This window comes from Phoxinus phoxinus, assembly GCF_949152265.1.
Source record: "Phoxinus phoxinus genome assembly, chromosome: 13".
Classification (NCBI taxonomy): Eukaryota; Metazoa; Chordata; class Actinopteri; order Cypriniformes; family Leuciscidae; genus Phoxinus; species Phoxinus phoxinus.
In genome coordinates this window covers 32,745,533-32,768,313 of record NC_136888.1, presented here as the reverse complement: position 1 = coordinate 32,768,313, position 22,781 = coordinate 32,745,533, and the positions used below count along the sequence as shown (strand labels likewise).

At 38.2% G+C, this 22,781-nt stretch overlaps 1 protein-coding gene across 3 annotated transcripts in view; it reads left to right on the top strand.

Moving 5' to 3' along the window:
- The window catches only part of daam2 (dishevelled associated activator of morphogenesis 2), an 80,657-nt gene that overhangs the window by 26,487 nt on the left and 31,389 nt on the right, over positions 1 to 22,781 (top strand). For all 3 annotated transcript variants that reach the window (XM_079632336.1, XM_079632337.1, XM_079632335.1), the window contains exons 3-5: positions 5,756 to 5,845; positions 14,186 to 14,260; positions 16,616 to 16,710. In XM_079632336.1, the coding sequence (XP_079488462.1) occupies positions 5,756 to 5,845; positions 14,186 to 14,260; positions 16,616 to 16,710 (260 nt within the window). The remainder of the gene's footprint in view (positions 1 to 5,755; positions 5,846 to 14,185; positions 14,261 to 16,615; positions 16,711 to 22,781) is intronic.

Sequence of the window (22,781 nt, the reverse complement as noted above, 5' to 3'; positions counted from 1 at the left end):
GGTGGTAAAATAAATAGGCAGCGGATATTTACACCGAGTGCAAATAGAGTTTGGTGCTATTTACAATAAAGTGAAAATAACAGTATTATCTTTGCACTAAGTGTAAATAGTAGTTAGATGCTGTTTACACCGCGTAAATATTGGCAGATACTGTTTGCACATCGGTGTATTAAAGCCCACCCCTACACCTACGCCTAACCCTACCTGTTAAACACTTTATTCCCGCTACTAAATACCCATTAGGCACTTCATTTCTAAATATGTATCAACTTGATCTCCATGCCACTGCTATCAGCAGGATTTCTTTTGTAATTTTGTCTGGCTCAGTCAGACAATGGTGGGCGGAGTTAGTGTAAAAAGTTACTTTTTGAATTTCCATCATAATTTCAGATGTTCGTTCTATTTAATTGATTTAATTACTGACAAAAAAAACAACTCTTCCACCCCATAACATTAATGTAGGTCTTGTGCGCAACAAGAACACAAAAACAAACAAAAAAATGTTGCTTTTTAAAGTAAAGTTCCCCAACACAACTACCTTCCTTTCCATAACTTCAGCATGTTAAGATACATTTACTTGTCAACTTAAAGCTGCAACACAAACCTTTTGCCTCTCTATCACCATCTCTGTTTGAAAATAATATTGCAAGTTACTTGGAGAGTTATTTTTTACACGGGTTGTGCTTCGACACTGCTCCGCTGATGAATGTGATCAACACATCAGAGAGGATCTGTCAATGTACATTACCATGAGAATAAGAAGTAAAACCTACTACTTAGTAACATATCTGCTTTTTTTTGTTCGGACCAAATTAAAATGTAAATTAGTTTTTGTTTGTTTTTTAAATCTAAGGATTGCTCAGTCATATTAATCCCTTCAGATCTCAAAGTTGTCGCCACCTCTGAAAAGCCATGCCGATATGTACTGTATTCTCATTTTAGCACGGGCTCTGTCACTTTCCCTTTTTGACTGCTTGCTCTTAGCAGTTTGACTTTTCTTAGTTTTGTCAACAGGTGATTCCCCAGATATTCTAGATCTAGATGATACTTTTTAAATTCTAAGCAACTGCATCCTCAGTATATATGCCATATCATAGCCGGGTCGTCTTCTTTCTGTATACGGACGTGTTGTAATGAAATAACCTCAAACTAACATTTCCCGTGAAATCGGACCCGACTGCTCAAATTATAAATACATTTTGCGAATCGGGGTACAAGAAAGGGAGACTGTTTTGAACACTGATTACTGTCTTTACTATACTTGTTCTAAACAGATTTTTAAAAAATTGTTTAACCCAAAAAAGTTACATACTGCAGCTAAATAGCAAACATAGCTGACTTGTATATCTGTTGTCTATTTTCACAATAGCTCTCTAATCTGAGGATTTGAGAGCCATTTGCTGCAGAATCAGGTTTGAAAAGAAGAAAATCTTCCAACTGTTAACAGCTTTGGCCTTTTTCAAACAGTCTTTGTCTCTGACTGCACGCATGCCTATAGAGTAAACGTGTAAGCAACCCCTCCATGCAGATACGAGCTGTAAGCGAGACTGGAGTAATTTCCTTCTGATTGATCGCTTCATGATGGGGATAGATCACACGACAGGCTTGAGTGGAAGCAATCAATCAGCAACTCGTGCAACTCACGACCTCACGCACGTGGTTGTGTGCGTTCAGAAAAAATGTGATAATGATCATGTTTAAGACTTCAGTAAATGGCTTACACATTTGGATACAACAGCCTCTTTGCAAACACGTGGAATTTATCAGAAAGTTGTGGTTCTGTCACTGGCACATTGTCTTGTGTTTGAGTGCACTGTGCTTGTGTGCATGTGTGTGTTTCTTCACTCATGTGTTTACTTTTAAAAGAAATCTGCACATGGGCCAGCTGTAGTAATGAGTTATGTGAGGACATGACACAGGTCAGCTAATCCCTGAGGTGGACTGACATTAAAGCTGATGGCAGAAATGAGCAGATGCATGAGCAGATGCATGAGCAGATGAATGAACAGATGAAGTGTGTCCCTGCCATCAGAGAAAAAGAGAAACCTGACAAGCCACAAAGTTTTGAGGGAGAAAAAACATGAAACACAAATCAATGCACAGAGAAAGATTGTATATGTCTGAAGACGCTGTCAATAACAAGATGCAGTAATTGATGCATTAATATAGAATTTAACTGATGTGCCGTCACTTAAACGAGTACTTTATCACTGGTGAAATGGGCTTTCAATAAAACTTGTCTGCCTTTGCAATAGAACGGTGGGGAAAAAAGGAAATCGGTGCCACCTGACTAGAGAAAAATAAAAAAGGCCGTTGTCTTCCCTTGTGTAAAATACCTACAGTAGGAAAACTTCAACACCCATAATGCACTGAGCATGTTGCCGTTCAAGACCACTCCCACCAGTCTGCAGTCTGCTAGATACGCTTACCAGAGTCAAATACTACCTTGCTTTAGTAGGAAATACTGCTTTGCAAACTTTGTTTTTGCATATTGTAGGCAGTGGCTAAAGACTGCAAGGAATCATAAATATGGAGAGAGCGTTGTGACGGATAATCTGAAAAACCTCTGTGTTTGTAGTTAACATTTCAAACTGGATGACCACGAAGTGTTTTATGCCTGTGCCTAACTGTTCTGTTGAAAACTCTCTGTTGATCCGACCGTCCGTGGGCAGAGAAACAAAAATGCGGAAGTATAATCTTTAGTTTTCATAAAAGCTAGCTCTTTTGACAAATAAACTTGATTTTTCTCGGCCCAGGTAACAGAGAACAAGTATTCATTCTAACAATATATAGCGTGTTGGAAATCGCCACACTTAAAATGCCCGAATGCCCAATCAGATGCCACTTGTTTATTGCGTTATTTTTAAATAACTCTAATTTTACTTATCAATTTTTGTACATTTTTTAAAACTACTGGTCTTAACCTACTGATTGTGAGTGGATGTATGAAGTCAGGTTCCCTAAAGTTCACACAGTCCTAGGAGACACAAGTTTAGTTCATCACATTGACCATTAACATGTTCCTCAAGTTTCTTTAAAATGAATGACACTTAATTTAAATGAATCTTTTATACGATTTTGGTGGGCCAAGAAGTGTTAAAAAAGTTTTGTATCATTCCGCTTGTCTGTGTTTGTGGCGTTCCAGACAGGCTGTCAGTCTGTGGTTTATGAGCTTCACTGAATCATCTGGGTTGTTCAAAAACACATTAATAAAACATACCTACTGTGTGTTGCTCAGAGACCAGCTTCGGTTAATCCTGCTTTGGTTTTGTTTGAACATAGTAATGTAATATCACATTTATGCTTTTAATGACAATGGTCCTAATATCAGCACGACCACATTACTTGTGGCCACGTGCTGCCGGCGAATCACAGCCGTGCTGGTATTCGGAAACAACAGAGCCCTAATTAATATTGTGTAACAAAGTTTGTTGATGAGGGAAGGAGAAAGCGGGAACCGGCGAACGATCAACGTAAAGTTTAAACGAACAACAAAACGAAAGTAAAGCGACAGCCCCTCACGGACGACTGACGCATAAAAACATAATAAAACACAACATAAAGTCCAGGCCTGGTCCTCTCTCAACCGTGAACCGTCATCACTCCTCCTTTTATCCTCCGTGAGACTCGAGACTGGTGTGGTGTGACACTCATTAGCACTCGCTCCGTTCCCACGGCTCTCGGCCCCACCCGGCTTGCCATATATTATAATATTGCTTAGTTAATTCTTGAATACACATCCTTTGCAGATCCCTGATTAGTCAGACAGTTTTTATTTTATTTTAAATAAAATAATGATTGAAGATTACAGAATAACATGGCATAATAACGGTACAGCCCTTTCCCTTCTTTCGGCTGCCTAGCCTTCCTTCAGTGGAGAGGTCAGAGATGTGTTTCTTCCTCATTTCCGTGGCTGAGAGCTCTGGGTGTGGTGGGATCGGCCAATGAGCTTCCTGACTAATGCTGCCACCTCAGTGTCCTCAGTCAACCTTTCTGTCCGCGCATCGTGAATCAGCTGATTAGATCTGGATGAGAAGGGAGGGGGTCAGTAGAGGAAATGTTTGACGAATAAGGTTTGGTTTGTGCTGTCATTGTGAGAGATTGTTTCTGCCAGTTTAGGAACGTCTGATTTACTCGAGTGCTAGTGAGACTCATCCTTAATGGAGTATTAATTTAGAGGCAAAATTGCATATTATTGAGGGTGTTTCAGTTGGAATTACACATGTATTGCCCTTATAGGAATAGTGAACCCCAAAATACCTAAATCCATCATCACTAACACTTGTGTTGTCCAAACCCTGAATCACTGATTATTTTTCAATAAAACATAAAAGAGATCTTTTGAATTTTCAGAGTGCTCATTTTCATAATGGAAAGTAGTCCGTAGAAACCCATGCACTGGAATGCTACTCTTCAAAAGCTGTATGTTATCCTTCATCATAACCTGTCATGTACTTTAAATATTGTATATATTATATATTTAAATATTGATACAATTATATTTTTGTTGTCAAAAATGAGACACACAAAAAACAATTAGGTTTAACATCATTAACATCAGGCCTGCTTTTATGGTACATTTTGCGTTTTTCATATTTAGACTAACTATTCCTCTTAAGTTGTTCTTTCTTTCTTTTGTATGATGCTTGATGCTCTCCGCTTGGTCACTGCTGGCTGAAACCGCTTCCTGTCAGTCCTCTGTGGGCCACATATGACTTCCTTCCATTTTGACCATCTCCAAATCTTTCCCTCACGAAGTCTTTCCTGCACCTCCCTCATTTTAACCCTGCCTTTTTTCCTGGTTCCCTCTCTCACTATTATTGTATGCCCATGGCTCTATAGAGAATTTGCACGATTGTGAATAGATTTGTCAGTGCCTTTTAAACTCAATTCCTGAAACATAATTCTATTGAAAAATTTAATTAATAGAATAATAGAATGAAATGTATCATGCAGTGTGTAATTATTAACAATACATATAATTTGTGATCATATTTAACCTTATATGTGACCCTGAACCACAAAACTGTGGTCGAAAATAGCATCAGGGATGTTTCATTTTTGTTTTAAAAAAGTTATTAATTTGGTTCATGGTATATATATACAGTATATATGTATATATCGCCACTCTGGAGTAAACCATGATGTCATCGTCCAGCTCAGTTTGTATAATAGTGTCAATGCAGGCAGATCAATATTATTGTTGAATATTAAATTAAATGTTAAATTTGATGGCCCCAACTAAACAAGCCAAGCCAATGGCAACAAAGGTGGAAAAAGGCGACAGTGGCAAGGAACCAAAACTCCATCAGGTGGAAATGTATTAATGTAGTAGTAAATGTATTAATGCATACGTTTCTTAGCTTGTGCTGCCTATTGCTTCATTAATATGATTAGATATTTTCTTATTCTAATTAAATGGCATTCACACACTTAAGGCTATGTGAGTTTCACACTATAACACTGGATTGGAAATAGTTGAAAATCCACGGCAAGTGACATGAGAACTAATCCTCTGTTTTTTTACAATATGTAAAGTTGAGGTCATTACACGCTTTCTCTTTAGCTTACACACTCTACACACACACCTGAATGTACTCCAAATACACATGTACACCTGTTTTATTTTAATGCTGTAACGATTACAACACACACAGTGATAAATGAATAGGGCTGGCATTATATCGATCACCATGCTTTTTAAGATATATGAGGTTAAGTGTGGCTCAGTTGTCGTGTCTTTTCCTTTCTTCAGGATGAATTGGATCTCACAGACAAGAACAGGGAAGCCATGTTTGCTTTGCCTGACGAGAAGAAATGGCAGATCTATTGCAGCAAGAAGAAGGTGAGTCCTTCACAACATCATTAATCATTTAAGGTTTTCTTTAGCAGTTTGCTAAAAAAGACTAAACGTCTCTGGCTATTTTTTTTTATTTTGTTAGTCACCGACTATAGAAAGGTTTAGCATTCTTTGCAAGGAAGTGCTTTAATTTTTCATAGATTCAGAATTGTAAACATTTAATTGTGAGACAAAGCCTTTGCAATGAATGTTGGAAAACTACAGCTTCTTTGAATCCTCCGGCCAAAAATTCTACCACACTTACAGTATCACACACACACACACACACACACACACACACACACACACACACACACACACACACACACACACACACACACACACACACACACACACACAGCCTCTCCCTTCCTCCTCTAGACACCATCCTTTTGAAACCCATGTCTGTGGTCAGCCACTTTCAGGATATTACTCCCTTTCTCCCTGATTACAGAGAGAAAGAGAAGACATTGACTGCTTTCAGAAGCCTCAGTGGAATACAGATTTAAATGAATTGGCTTTAGCCATTTCCAGGTTATGTTTTTATGGAAGTGCTATTGTTTTGAAAGGGCCTGCGGAGTGAACGACAACCACTGTAGCTCCGGTCTGGCAGCGTGGTCTTCATTGACTGTTACAGTTTAGTTTCCATTGTATCTACAAAGCCTTGTAGAAAGTTTGGATCCATGCTTGCACCTGGAGCTCTGGACACTTGGCCTGGGTTTGGGAGGTGGAATTATTGGTAAAGTGGGATGTGGCTATGTGAGGATTTGTAGTTATTGTAACAAAGTTTCTGGAACAAAGTTGTCAGCAGTTGAGGTTCTCTCAATGCTGCTGCGCTCAAAAATTACTTCCTCTCAGTCAGAGCTGAAGGTTAGAAGTGGGGAAAGAAATGCTCAAACCAAATCCAGGAAACAGGAACCAGAACCAAGCAACAGACGTCTTGGAAAACAAGTTGTGAGATCAAACAAAAAGCTCATTCATGTCTGCAGTAATGGAGAATTGCCATAGAAGCCCACCACATGGCCTGCTTAAAATGCACAGCAATGTAAATGGAACAAGCAAGGCTATGTGTTTAGAGAAATTACTTCGAAAGAGAGACTTGAATGAATCAAGATGGGAGAGAGAAGTTGAAGCTGTTCCTCTGAGGTTCCCTGCACTTAAAGACTATCAAGTGAATATCTGTGCACACTGGAAACAATTCATTGTGTAATTACACAGTTACTTGCAGCAGAGATGCCAAGTTGCTGTATTTTGGCTTACAGTAAGTGCACTGTAATGCAATTTACAGTATACAGAACAGTAATTTATAACTATTGTATTATACTGTAGTGTACTATAATATCTATATTAATACATTACTGGTAAATATTCCTAATTAGAATAAACACTAATAATAATAATATTATAATTATAGTTAGTATAGTATATAATTATATAGTTACTAATATTGTAATACTATTATAATTAAGAAAGAAAAATTAAAAATTCAAAGGCAATCTAAACGATGTTCTTGTCAAAACTATTTTTATTCAGTCAATTCATTTAAACTGTCAAAAACTCAAAAACATTTTAGTACTGTGTTTGTTACTGGGTTAGGACTGGGTTAAGAATCATTGTCCTAAGAGTGAACTTGACTTATCTTAAAAATGATACTAACTGTAGGGTATATGGGTGGTGGAAAACAGGCCATTGGCCCGTAGTCTGAAGTTTTCCATTCAAACTCCATCAAGGTCTGAATGAAGCTGTTGACATGTGGGTTAACGATCACCATCTTCCTCCACACCACCCTCCTGGTCTTCCTGCTCACTCCCTGTCTGGCAGTACAACCTGTTCGGACAAGCTCGGACCCCTTACTAATGACCACAACTGAACAGCAATGGTGAAACTGGTACCAAAAGACAAGCTCTCTAACCACAAATCACCCATTTACATTGTAAGGGAAACTTCTGTATTTTTCAACCTGGACATTGTTTTCACATGTTTTTGTATCTAAGCGACTAATTGAAATTGGTCCAGTATTGACCGCATCCACTGCAGTCGTAATTTGAGCCTTTGTGCACCGTCAATATATGTCTACTCAAAGTGCTTGTTTTTGCCACTGACAGGCTCGAATTGGACAACATTATGGAAAGGATCCCTTTGACAGAGATAGACATTTTTGTTAATCATAAGATCCTTTTTGTTTAAACGCAAACAGCATTTTATCGCTCTCCTCAAACGCACCAGACTCCATTGACAAATACAGTAATTTTATCATCGTAAAACACAATAAAGCCAGATAGAAACAAAATAAAACTCACCAAAACCATCTTGGTTTGTCTTTTCACTATTCCAACTCTGGTTTGGTTGAAATAAACCCTTAGATAATTTACTTGAGTTGTATAATAAAAGTAACTGATAATAATTAAATAAAAGTACAGCACTTCCAGAAATCCACCAGCAAGGCGACAGGAACACTAAAATATACTGTAAAATAATCTTGCTCAATCAAAATTTCCCAGAATGCCATATAAACTAAGGTATTTTACTGTAATGTGGTATTGTACTGGTTCTTACAGTACCATGCGACAAATCCCACTGTTTTCACCACCAAGATGTCTAATTCTGCTGCTTGTGTATACGTTCACTCATGCCATTCATGCAGATAGCTAATGCACCCTTTAGTTTCTTTATTGCAACACAGTCAGTAAGTCAATGAGAAGTGCTTTCAATGAGAAATATCTCAGATGCGTATAGGTCACCTTGGTTCCCTGAGTAGGGAATGAGATGCTGTGTCAGTAGCTGACGCTTTGGGAACACTATACCACTGTGCCATAATACGAAGTGACTGCCAGTTTATCAGCCTGTGAAAAGTATATTTGCACAGACTGACAAAAAATTAATACATAAACATCCAGATTGTAAATTCTAATAAAAGTATGTGAAAAAGCTCAGACTGCTGCCACACAAATATCTTTTAAAGATGCACACTTGTGAAGCAGCAACACCTCTAGTAAAGTGTGCTTGAATACCAATACCAGCAGCCATTGCAATCTCTCATTCCCCTGTGACTCAAAGTGCAGAGGAGAAAAGATTGCAACACAACAACTTTGAAGTGGAAGCAACCTTTGTTATATCCTAACCTTGGTCGCAATAAGATCTAAAAAAAAAAAAAAGAAGCTCACAGATAAAGCCTGCAAATCTCCAATCTTTTTGAAAGATGTCCGGGCCAATAACAAAATGTTTTTAAGAGTCAGTATCTCTCAGAGGCTGAAACAAGGAACATGTTAAACCTTGTATAAGGTAGTCTTCTATAGAAAACTGCCCTGTAAAATCTAATTAGTTAACCTTAATTAAAAAACAAAACAAAAAAGAAAACATTCAAACCGATTGCCTTAAAAAACAACAACAAGTGAAATAAGAATAGTATGTTGTGCTAACAAATGCTGTAGTGTACTACAACAGTGTAGTGTTCACAACATTAGTTTTAGGTTGACTTTAAACATCCTTGACTGGAATTTAACTGGAGAGAAGTAGATCTGGATAAATCATTCTAAAATACAACAATTTATTTTTGCATTGGAAATTAAATCTCTGTATATATTGGCAGGGTAGAAAAGAGGACAACCCATCGAGATTCTGGAAAGATGTTTGTCTAGATCTAAAAAACAAGGCCAATTACTGTGCTGGCTTCGGGACAGGCAGAACTCTGTTTGCTAATGTGATTTAGCTGGAAGATTCTGGAGAGGCAAACTGTTATTGAAGGAACAGATACTTGTTTGGCCCACAGATTTAGTTCTGTTCTCAAGTCACATAACATACTGTTGAGCTTGTGCAGACTGTTCGAACTGTGTCAGAGCTCTGTGTCGGTGTAGCGGATCAAAGACACATCGCAAAATTACAACTTCATAAATGCACTCTCACTTAACTTACATGTAAGGGATAATGTACATGCATCTGGTTACATCTGTATTGTAAACGCCATCATGTTGTGCCTGTTGTTTTTGGAGTAGGCATACCAACGCAACATCATTGCCATAGAAAAAATTCCGGAAAACGAAACAGCGGCATGGACACACAAATCAGATCTGAACCGTTGCGATAAACAATGTGGACGTCAATTATTTTAGATCAGATTCCAATAGGTTACACAAATAAACGGATTTGGACTGACAGAGTGAACATACCTGTAGCCTAAGTCACTGACATGGACCTTAATGAAGTAGAACCATAATCACATTGCTCTGGTTTCCAACTATAAATAAATCCGATTCCGATTCAGAGTGAAATCTGTGATTGTCTTATTAATGAAGGATACAGATTTTAGTAATACTGAACATTGAATCGATATATTTTCTACCTCCAGTGTTTACCTTTACTTACAATGGATATAAAAAGTCTACACCCCCCGTTAAAACAACTGTTTTTTTTTGTGATGTGAAAAAGGACAAATATAAATAATATCAGACCATTTGTATCTTTAATCTATGCAATGCCACTAAAAAACAAATTTTTTCAGAGAAAAAATATGCAAAATAAAAACATAAAAATTATCCTTTTATAGCAGGTTATGCGGCTTTGTTTAAATCTAATCATCAAGCTGATGTGAAATAGTTCCTGTCTTCACCTGAGGTGATTCTGACATGTTTCTGTTGCACGTGTAACGAAGGCCCGCTAGTATAGTGTTTTGCTAGTAACTCCCCTGTCCTCAACAGGCGCGCTAGTGTCTGACGCTGGAGGCTGCGGTCTTCTTTAGTCTTCTTGTTATGTTCTTCTCCCATGCTGGAGACGCCTGTTCGAGTGGGTCGAGTATGGCCGGTTACACATGCTACTACAACAGCCATGGGCCGCAAAGAGCTTACAAAGCATAAAGGGGATCGTTGAATGGTATATGTAGCTGTGAGCTAAAAAAATGCAATAATTATAAGATTTCCAAGGCATTGAAGACATTCATCAACGAGTTGAATACAATAAAGTATGGCACAACTGTGACATTATCAAGAACTCCAAAACTGACAAAGAGAAAACCGGTAAGGGAGGCTGTCAAATAGGCTTCCCATTTCCAGGACACACATATTTCATCACTGGACTGTAGTGATATACCACGACACAAATCGGCACAATGCCAAATGATTTTGTCTCGTTATAACAGCAGAAACGACTTAAAATAATCTGTCATTTATGGTCACACAGATAAGAGTAAGACTGCCTTTTATTGGGACAGAATGCTCTCAGATTTCATCAAAAATATCTTTATTTGTGTTCTGAAGATGAACGAAAGTCTTACGGGTTTGAAACAACATGAGGGCGAGTAATTAATGACAGAATTTTCATTTTTGGGTGAACCATCCCTTTAACAGGTCTGGAATGTTTTTGCAAAGAAGAGTGGGAAAATATTCCCAAGTCAAGATGTGCCAAGCTAATAGACTCCCATCCAAACAGACTGAGTGCTGTAATGAAATCAATGGGTGCTTCAACTGTGTTAGTTTTTTCTCTGAAATTTTACATTTTAGGTTTTCAGGGACATTGCATAGGTTGTAATAAACATGCAAAAATTCTGACGTGACTTATCTTTGTTTATTTTTTTACATCACAAAAACCAGCTGTTTTAAAGGGATGTGAAGTTTTTTTTTTTTTTATATATATCCACTGTTAATGTATTATATGTAGGCTATTATTATTATTTGGAGACGGCTAGAACAGCCAATGCTGTACCTGCCTGAGGTTCCAAGGAAAGCATTTGCAAATGTCCATTTCATCTCTACATCTTGTTGAGCTCCTGCCCTGAGCTGTCACTCTTCGAGGTAATAAGGAACAGATCCACCAAATAATAAAGCTAATATCGTTGGCATACCAATAAAAGTTTAAAGGTTAAACATGTGTTTGCATTGTTCTCAAACTCTCATAATCTTTTTTACCTTAAGGATACATTCCGATTATGCAATCTATAAAAAATTCAATATCCTGTAGCCTACTTTTTTTCTCCACCCGACTTGGAGGCTTTTTTCCACACTAATAAAGGGACCTGAGTGCAAAAGCCATCCTTTTAGATGCAATCCACTAACCATATAATTATCTATAGACGTATCTGTCCTCTGTTTCTTTGATTCATCATGAAGCACTTCTTATTTGCTGGAAATTACAACTAAACTTTCTGATATGTACAGAGATGTCAGTTCTGTCAGGACCACTATCGTCAAATATGATTGACAATTAGCATACAGTTTGGATTGGCGGTATGGTTCCTTTCTGGGTGAGCCTAGCTTGGATAAAAGCAGCAATAACCCCCCTTAAGGTGAACGGAACAGAACCAACATGAATGTATGCAAATATATTTAATTCAAGATTTTAAAGTACAACATAATTCGAGAATTTATTCTTATTCAAGTGGGAATCAGAATGCCAAATCCTGACTGGAGACAGGCGGAGCTGGGGAGGGAGGAGGGTAATTCGCTCCTGAGAAACGCTCATTCCCCTGTGATGATATATGTATACGGTGATGGGCGACTTATTCCTATAGGTTGACGTGGATCAGCTGAGAGTCACTGATGCGAGCTTGACTAACGTGACCTGCCAGAACTAACGCTACGCTTGATGTTTACATTCAGCTTGGCAGTATAACAGACACGCAAGATTTATGAAAGAAAAAAAATATATTTTACATGGCAATTTGGCACAAAGTCAACCCTTTTGAGAGTGATGGTTTGTAAACGGCATACCAGTTGTTTGTGTATAAGGTTGCAGAGTGCACACCCTTCACAAACATTTATCTGTTTCCTGTTTGGATAACTGTGTCATCATATTCACATTTTGACAGCTGGACCCTCAGAGAAGTCTTTGAGTTCAGCCAAAAATGCTCCAAATCTCCATAAACACTCATGAGCGCAATCTGAAAGATGAAACGGTGTTCAAACAAAACCACAGAAATCGGAGAGATGGAGAAACATGTCAGCGAACGCACAACCCCAGAGGTCACCCTGGTCATGGTGGGATTGAATTGTACACTGAGAGAATGAGCTTCTTGAGCAAAGGCAGCCAAACGTGTCCATTATTCCAATGCAACACTGTGTGGAAACAAACTCCAGTGATGCCGATTAACAAAACAAAAGAAAATTATTCTAGACTTTGTATTTGGGTTTCTTCTCTAAACTGTGTTTGACCCATACTGGGAATCTGCTGGCAAAAATAATGTTTATTATCGTTACCTCCTCTATTGCTCCTTTTTATTGATAGTGCAAATATTGACACACAGGAAGAGCAGTTCACTACTGTGCTGACCTTAAGCCAAGAATGCCCCATCTCTCTCTCTACCGCTTTTCATTTGTACCAGAGAGGGAAATAAGGGCGTTCTAATAACCTTTTTGAGCTGGTCAGGGTTAATGTTCGGAGCAACGTTACGTGACATGATTGAGACTGTGAGTGATAAGAAATTGAGGGTTGAAGAATGTGAAAACTCATTCAACTGTATAATCTAATTGTCACAATCAGTTTGGCTGCAACTGACATCTCTGTACAAATCAGAAAAACACAACACATGATCGAGCTCCAGGCCAAGCGGTTGTGCTGCGTTCCAGCATTGTTTCGCTCTGATGTTGAACACTTTCCGCTGAGAGGAAAGAAGCGAGTTGCTGAAATCTAATTGCAAGTTATACATCCTAGGTTGTTGTTGTTGTTTTGTCTGGCTTGGCTGTGTGTTGTGTTGTGTAGTGCACAAAGCTCTGTTCTTCAAATATTTCTGATAATTGCCATCTTAGGCATATCGTGTCCCTCTGTTGTACAAGACATCACATTTCGTGTGAAATTTAAAAGGTAAAACTCCTGCAAGATACAAACAAGCAGCATAATGGTTGGAAAATTTAATTTAAAAATAATACTTTTGCAGCCAACCATCACATAATACAACCCACAGTTAGGAAAGCAGCAGGGAAAGTCAGTCCATGTTCAGCATAGCAATTATATTACCTGATAAACATATACCAAGATAAGATGGGCTCAGATTAACCTGAACTGTTTGATATGATCTGCTGTGATTAAAACTAAAATGTTTAACTAAAAATAACCAGAGCATCATGCACAACAAGTCAGAAGAAAACCAAAACTAATCCCAGACCTCAGGCTCCAAAGCACCATGACTCAATTTCATTACAGTTTTTCAGTCTTCTCTGTAAACACTGATCTAGTCACTTTACTTGTTTGGGAATAAACAATTTCAGTTGTCATAGGCTGGTTTTATATTGACATAAGCAAGAGACATCCTCTGAGGGGGGAATGCAATGCCAAGTTGTTGTTTTTTCTCCCCCATAGTTAGATAATTAATACAATGTGGAATCTACTATATTATAACTCTCTCTGGTGTTCTTGCCTTAGGAACAAGAGGACCCCAACAAGCTTGCTACCAGTTGGCCTGATTACTACATAGACCGCATCAACTCCATGGCAGCTGTAAGTATTTACTCTGTTACCTTTACATTTCTTACATGCACCGAAACATTTGAACCCTTTGGGCCCTATCTTGCACCCAGCGCAAATGACTTTGTACAACGACGCATGTATCATTCCTATTTTGCACCCGACGCACAACGGACTTTTCCCTCCACAGACGCACGTCGGTAAATTCGAGAATGAACTTGCGCTCGGCAGGGCGGTGCAGCGAAAAGAGGAGGCGTGTTCCGGCGCAAACGTTCCCTGGTGATATTTTGCAGTTTCAGAAAACAATTCCACCACAAACCAGGAAAAACCTTGTCTAAAGACAGTGTCGCGTTATTCAGATGCTATTTTAAGGGCGCATGCTTGCCCAGACGCAGATGCAGCAGTTCCCTTTTTCGCAAACCATACATAATTACAAGGAAAAATATTATCACACGAGATCATTGTGGTGTGCATGAAGATAAAAAATAGGCATAAATCTAGATTACACATTTACCCAAATTATTCAGGCTAATTGTAGTAATGACGGAGCAAACCTGTTTGATCAATAGTGGCGAGACACATCGGTATATAAGGACATCTGACAAAGTGGTTTGTCCGTCAAGAACCAGGAAACAAAATTCTGAAGACTGCGAAATCACCGTTACCATCATGTAAGTTGCGTGCGCTGGCAAATCCGCCGTTATAATAGCAATCTGCCATGGAACAAGCGCACCGGCTCTTAAAGGGAATGTGAGAGGACGCTCTGATTGGTTTGTTTCACGTTACGCCCAAACCACACCTATGAGTAATGTAGCGACTTCAGGCCAACACAACAGATCCGCCCACAAAGTTACTTGCGTTTTGCGTTTGATACTTGTGTTTCAGATCATTACAATAGGGCCCTTTGTGATGAAACCCAATTTTGACACCAGATGAGGTGGGGAAAACTTTTTCTCAATAAAGTTCTAATGATTTAAGGTTCATGTGGAATAACATGGAGATTAGCTACTAAAATGTGAGCTTTTTCATTTTGTCTACACACAGAAATAACACCAGTGTGTTTTGGTTGGACACTGCAGTCAAAGCTTCATCTGATTTCATTGAGTTTGACGAGTTTAATGATTCTAGTGATTCTGATCTACTGCTTTGTCTGGTATTTGTCTTGTGTTGGGCATATATAGTACCTGAGTTTGCAGTCTAGATTAATTCACAAAATAGAGTGTTCCTCATTCAGCCAAGAACACAACCAGTTATTTCAACTAAAATTACCAAAAAGACTCACAACAAGCCCACAAGTTATCCATTTGAATTAGTCTAAAGAATTTGGAAACCTAAATTATGTCTGAGAAATCTGCCAAGAATGTTCCACCACTGCAAAAACTGTGTAGAAAACACTGCGTTGACTGTTTGTGACCATCACCCAAGACTACCAGTTTTTCAGTGGATTCATGCTAGCAAAATAGACTGCCAAAATGCAATCAACCTTATGTTGTTTATAGCACTGTAATATGTTATTAAGCTGCCTTTCAGATGTAAGCTTCCCCTGATAGCACACGCTATTTACAGGTCTACTGATTTTGCAGATGTTTGTTGCTTATCGTCTTGGTTTCTGAAAATAATACAGTGAAGTCCCAGTCGGCTTTGGAATTAAAATATGAAAATACAAATTTCCTTAATTATTGTCATCTCAAATGCTTTACCAATAAAGGCTTTGAGAGAGATTGAGCTGTTTTTTTTTGCATATACTTGCATGCAGATATCTCTGTTTATCTATACTTTAATCTTCATGGATTCTGTCTGACTTTGCACCATGACTTCATGCTATGTGGATGAGTGCAGCTGAATTGTGGGATGAATCTGGTGGCTCTTAGTTATTAGATGAGCTCATTTTATTAGTGCTGAGTCGACACATTAAAATTACACTTGCTCCCAGCAGCCATTCATAAAACACTGTTAAGACTGTCACATGTGACTGGGCAACTGAGCTTTCCCTCTGCTGTTCAATTTGAAATTGTTACTGTCAGAGATCAGAACAGATATATCACTATAAACAGTCAAATGATGTTAAACAAACGAAATAAGATTTTACCAAGCCAATGATGTACAGAAGCATCAGAACTTGGAATTAAAGTTAAGGAGATCTTGAACTATGAGAGCTTAAACTAAGCCTAATTAATTGATGCTTAATCTTAATATCCTAATATTCCAAAGCTTGGTATTCTGACAGTTCTAACAATGTTCATGTACAATGTATGATCACCATGCTAAAATAAAGTTGCTGTTGGACTGGACATTTTTTAAGCTTCTTTGAAGCACACTTGTTCTGCTATGATTTTTATCAGTGTCATTGTCGAAAAGGTAAACGTTTGACAAAAATCTGTATTTCAGATGCAGACACTTTTTGCCTTTGATGAAGAGGAAATGGACATGAGAAACAAGGTGGTAGAGGATCTAAAGACGGCCCTCCGCACTCAGCCAATGAGGTGAGAGAACGGTGATTCTTATCATTATGCTAATTCACAATTCTGCTCTCCAGTCCAAGGAGTCAGGAGTAAATACCTTGAATTAAGAGTGCTGCTCTCAGCAGGCAGTTTTCCATGTGGCAACTAATTTAGGCTTGGATTATGTGGGATCCACGGATCAGGAAGCCTCAGGGTTCCTGCCATCTGTGAGGATTGAAGGGGATGTGAATTTGACTGCATCCATACTATCGTCTGTGACTGTCTGGCGTGGGCGGATCTGTTTGAACACACTCAATTGCGGTGTATCATTCATTCAGCTGGAACAGTCACTAGCTATGCTTCCATCCACCTATTTTTTAATGCACATTTTTGGATATTGCATAAAAAAAACTGCTTTATGGAAACGGCAAGATGCGAATAAATTCTAAAAATGCATTGAGTCCGATACTTTTTTTATATCCAATAACAAAATGTGCATAAACTATGATGGAAACACATTTACTGAATAAATTCCTTGATGTATATTTAAAAAATCACGTGACTTTGCAAGATTGGATGGTATAATTGGATTAACCATCCTTTTGTCCATCATCTGAAATGCCTGAGCAAAGTCTGTTGTCAAAGTGGTCTTACACGACTGTGTTCCCAAATAGCAGCATCTTCCTCCGAAAATAAGTTAACATGACACAGTTTATTGCTCTGCAGTTAAATCTAAACAAGTTTCGGTTCGCCTGCATGCTTTTAGGTGCAAATAATTGATTATATACAGTGTCAATGTCACTTTATTTATAAAGCACTATTTTAAACAAAAACAACTGTTGGCCAATGTGCTGTACATAGCATAAACATAAATACAATAAAAACAAATAACAGACAATAGAACAGATAACATGCCACTCTATAATCAATTAAAAGCTATTTCAAACAAATAAGGCTTCAGTTTTGAACCGGCAGACTATTCCACAGTTTGGGCGCAGCTACTGCGAATGCCCGGTCACTATTTTCATTGTGTCCTTGGAACCATTAATAGTCCCTGATTTGAGGATCTCAAAGACCTCCCTGAGTCATGATCCGACAAAAGATCGGTGAGGTAAGAAGGTGCTAAGCCATTTACAGATTTATAAACCATTAAGAGGACTTTAAAATCTATGCTATAGCTGACCGGCAACCAGTGTAATGACATTAACGTGGGTGTGATATGTTCATATTTCTTAACCCCAGTCAGGAGCCTAGCAGCTGCATTTTAAAACACTTGAAGACTAGAGAGAGTAGCTTGATTTATCCATATGCGCTACTGTAATCAAGCCTTGAAGTAATGAGGGTGTGAAAATCCCTCTCAGAGTTCTCTAAAGACTTCACCTTTGCCAGTGCTCTTAGATAGAAGAAAATAGATTTGACCACAGAACTGATCTGTATATCAAACTTCAAGGCACTATCCAAATGGACTCCCAGGTTTTTTACACAAGGTTTTGCGTATTGTGAAAGAGTGCTTAGCTTAAAATTGGAATACCAAAAAATCTCTGTCTTATTTTCGTTTAAATTTAAAAGATTTACAGCCATCCAGGCCTTTAAATCAGCTAGTAGAGAAGATCATTTTGAACTTGTTTTAGGGGCAGATACATTTTAGTGTTGTCTGCGTAGCAATCATAGGAAATGTCATATTATTTTTTTTAACTTATGGAATCATATAAATGGAGAATAACAGTGGATTCTCCTCATTTTCTTATCAGAAAATTAAGATTTTGTTTTCTTCGACTCACTGGATGGAAATTATTTGCAAATGTTTTATGCGATTTCCAATTTTGGGCATAAGTTAAATTTGCAACTTTGGATATAAACTACTACCGACTGCATCCAATGTTCTGTACTGGTCCCTCTTGTACATAAAAACAGTCAGAATCCTTTGATAAAACAACATTATTGTTCTAATCCTTGAAAATGATTGATCTTTTACACAGAAGTTTCAGATTAGACCGGCAGTCTGGAGTCTCTTTCATCACCGCAGACGAACAGAAACAGAGCTGCTTCTCTGAGTCACAAAGCAAGAAGTCTGAGCTGCCAATCATGCAGGACTCTGTTGTCTAGACATGACTTTAGTGGGACTGTTACATTTCAGGGAAAAAGGAAGCAGTTTAATAAAGCATAAACAACAAAGCCAAACAAGCAGCCTTTCTGCCGACTGCCGCTTATAACATAATTAACCAACAACTCAATGTCCCAGGCCCGGTCCTCTCTCAGCCCTCACAGTCACCAGTCCTCCTTATATCCCTGCAGTATTCCTCAGTGAGACTCGAGGCCGATGTGACACACACACACACACACACACACACACAGGTGTCTCTCATTAGCATTGGTCCCGCTCTGCTTCACACCACAGGGACGTGTTGAGTTCTCTTAAGTCACCGCTCTCACATTGCCATATATGAGGGACCGTCTGGACTATGTCTGTATTTTGTGGTCAGTTTTATCAGTTTTGTTTAATATTAGATTTTTTTGTCTTGGTTTAAAAAGTGATTTAACAAGTTTTTGTCTATAAATACTTGTAATTCATGAATTTGTGACGAGTTCTTTGAGAGCAGTGAGCCATGCCTTGTAATCCGCTAATGGTTGCTTTGAGGTTTTAAGGTCTTTTTTTTTTTAACCTCCTTAATGCCAGTGCAGGGATTACTTTAAATGAGCAGAAGGAAATTAAAATATTGAATATCCAATTTAGTGTAGTAAAATGTGTTGAATACCTACAGTCCTTTAAAGAAAAAGTAAATTCCCGAAACTTCCCACTCAGCACATTCTTGCGAACAATCGGCTGTGGTTATTCTGATGGACCAGAAAAGTGTTTACAAGCCAGCCTGAGTGCTTTTTAAAAACTAGCATAACTTCCTTTCATACATTCTCTGTGTGATCTTTATTTCAGTAATGCTATTTTTGCAGATTTATAATAATCAGTTATTGCTTTAAGAGTCATTTTAGACTATTAAAAAATCCAACCGGTGGCACAATTAGATGATGTAACATCCACAGCAGTCGTACAGTAACTAGCTAGAATAGACAGCGGTGCACACACTGCTTTTCTATGAAGAATAATTACAGCCTTTAGAAAAACTGCTTTTTTACAGTGATCTGATGTTCAGTAACGCACTAAAGAGAGTTGAATGTTGAGAGTTGAATGTACTGAGGTCAAAACTGGTTACATTTGTCAAATCATTTTCTGGTACTACGTCACGACACTCTCCTCAAATATCTATTGAAATGTTCTCAATCTTATCAAAATTAGTGCATGTGTCTCTTGAGTATTATTTGGTTTCTGGACTGAGTTATATTTGCATCATCGACAGTATGTGTAAGCAGCTCTTAACTACTGTAGCTATACTGTAGGTAATGGCTTAGTAGAAATAATGACGGCTTCTCTGAATATTAATTGTTTTTTAGCCCTTATTTAATCCCTTATTTTGGCAGGTCTGCATACGTAGAAGTTGTTGGTGGAGAAATTCGAACACAGTGTTTCATTGCATTGTTTCTCAAACTGTGATGTAAACTAAAGGCTATTTTTTAAAAACGATAAAAATGTATAAAAAATTTGGTAACACTTCCGTTTAGGGTCCAATTCTCATTATTAAGTTGCTTATTAGCATGCATATTGCTATGATTTTGGCTAGTTTTTATAAAGCCTTATTCTGCATGACCATATTCTACATCCCTTTATCCTACCCAATACCTAAACTTAACAACTACCTTACTAATTACTAAGCAGTAATTAAGAGTATATTGAGGCTATATTGAGTATATTGACACATATATAAAAAATAGTTTATATATGTGTGTATTTATATAAACAAAATAATTATATACAGTACACATATATTATTTAAACACAAACTTTTATTTTGGATGCGATCAATCGTTGCCCATCCCTAAGTGAGGCAAAAGTCATAGTTAATAGTTAAGTAATAGTGAGCAATGGACCCTAATCTAAAGTGTGACCAAAAATTCTAGCCCTGTTTCAATAGAAATACATCAACACGGCAAAGAAAAAGACATGCCAGTGTCTGTGCTAATGCATGTTTACACTATTCCGTGTCTCAGTTTATCATTGATTAATGATCCAGCAGTGCTCCTCTATACACTCGCTGTCTCTGACGGTTAGCCTACTGAGAACCACTCATTATTCAGTGCAAACAATCTGCCGCCCCTTGTTAACACTGGAAGCAGGAAAATAAATGTGCCATCATGATGTTTTGGCTCTGACAGTGCAGTACTGTGAAGTATGATTAAGGCAATGAGTTCAGAATAGAGTTTAGAAAAGATAGAAAATCAGCAAATTATTTGATTAAAATCTATATAAGCCTATATAAGCAAAGTATTCTTATATAAAGCACCGTCACTTCAAAAGAATTATACTTGAAACCAGACCCCTGAGAAATGCCTTTCAGACGAGGCTCATGTTTATTACCGTAATCTTGGGCTAATGTAATCATCTGGTTTTAGCCAGGATTCTGTAAAACACAGCACATCTACTGTATGATCTGTGATCATGTCGTTTACAACAAGTGTTTTTGTAGAAAGGGATTGCTACAAGCAAATCTTTACAATTTGTTTATCTGTATTATATATGTTTTTAATTTGTTGGACATTCATTTAATTATTAGGTTCATTAGGTTCAAAAAGGTTAAATGGTCCTGAAAAAAAGTCACATTTAGTATATATACTGTATAGAACAGATATTATCCGAATTGGGATGTAGCCTAAAGCTGCATTTAAGATATTATTAAATTTGGTTGTTAATTTTCTGATTGTAGAACACTTTCCTCATCTACACTCTAAAAAATGCTGGGTTGTTTCAAGCCAATTTTGGGTCAAATATGGACAAACCCAGCCGTTGGGTTACATTTTTAAATTACATTTTTAACCCAACATTTGGGTTTGTCCATATTTGACCCAAAATTGGGTTGAAACAACCCAGCATTTTCTAGAGTGTAGGGTTGCTCAGTGCATATACTGTCAGCTCACAGCAAGAAGGTCCTCCTTTTTTTGGATACCGTCTTCAAGTTTCATGCGCTCCACCCTCTCTCTTTTTTAGTCCACATTCTGGAAGGCCGTGCAGATGACAAGCCTTTCTTAATTTGGTATTTTTAATATAAACTGTGCAGCCGCGACACAGGGCCTCTGTCTTCACACTGCTGGTCGACCCACACAAAATGTCACTCCGAAGCGAGAGAGGTTCCGCAACATCCTCCCAAGCAACCCGAATCTCTCAACACCACAATGATGTGCTCAGATCGGCAAGAATACTTGTGTCAAGTCAGTGAGAGAGATGGAGGCAACATGTTTATTGACCTTCTGAATTACTGAGGTAGTTTTTTATGTGGCTTTAAGGGGATGATTAAAATTGTTCAATTTGTTTCGACATGGAAAATATGATGCACTCTTACTCCAAGTAGACAAACACGCTGCGGTTCAGTTTAGGTCACTGGAAACTATGTCCATCTTTTGTTTAAGGAATGTTTTCCCTGATGTTTGGACAAAGCTGCCCTATTATTCTAAGGATGAATGGTCAATAGGGTCTCAATAACAGCCATCTCTTCTCCACCCTATTAGGCTTCAAAATATATGACCTCAAAGAGGTCCAAATATATTGAACTCAACCTCTGTGTTTTCACATTTGTCAAATGCCTCCATGGAAATGATACCCCGCATGCTTTAAGCGTTTGGACGGGTTTGTGTTTTTCTCCCCGTGCTGTGTAAAGTGTAGTAGCTAGATCCAGTGAGCGTCGGTGACTGAAGGAAAATAGAGTAAAGTGCAGGAGAGGTAGCTTCAGGCGTTGCTTGTGTTGGCCATGGCTTAATGGGACAATGTGCTACCCCACCTGTGCCCCCCACATGCTCGGCTTCCAGTGTAATTTACACACTCCCAGCTGCCCGTTCCTGCCAGGTCAACGGTAACTGATATGCAATACTGCACACGTGCATGATTTTGTTCACGTTTAGTCTGGCTGAGTGTGACTGTGAACAAGTCAGACAGCTCTTTATCAAAGCTCAGCTGGCTTCATTTTACTGCTCATGTTATGACTTTCCCAAATGATCACTAAAGTCTTTAC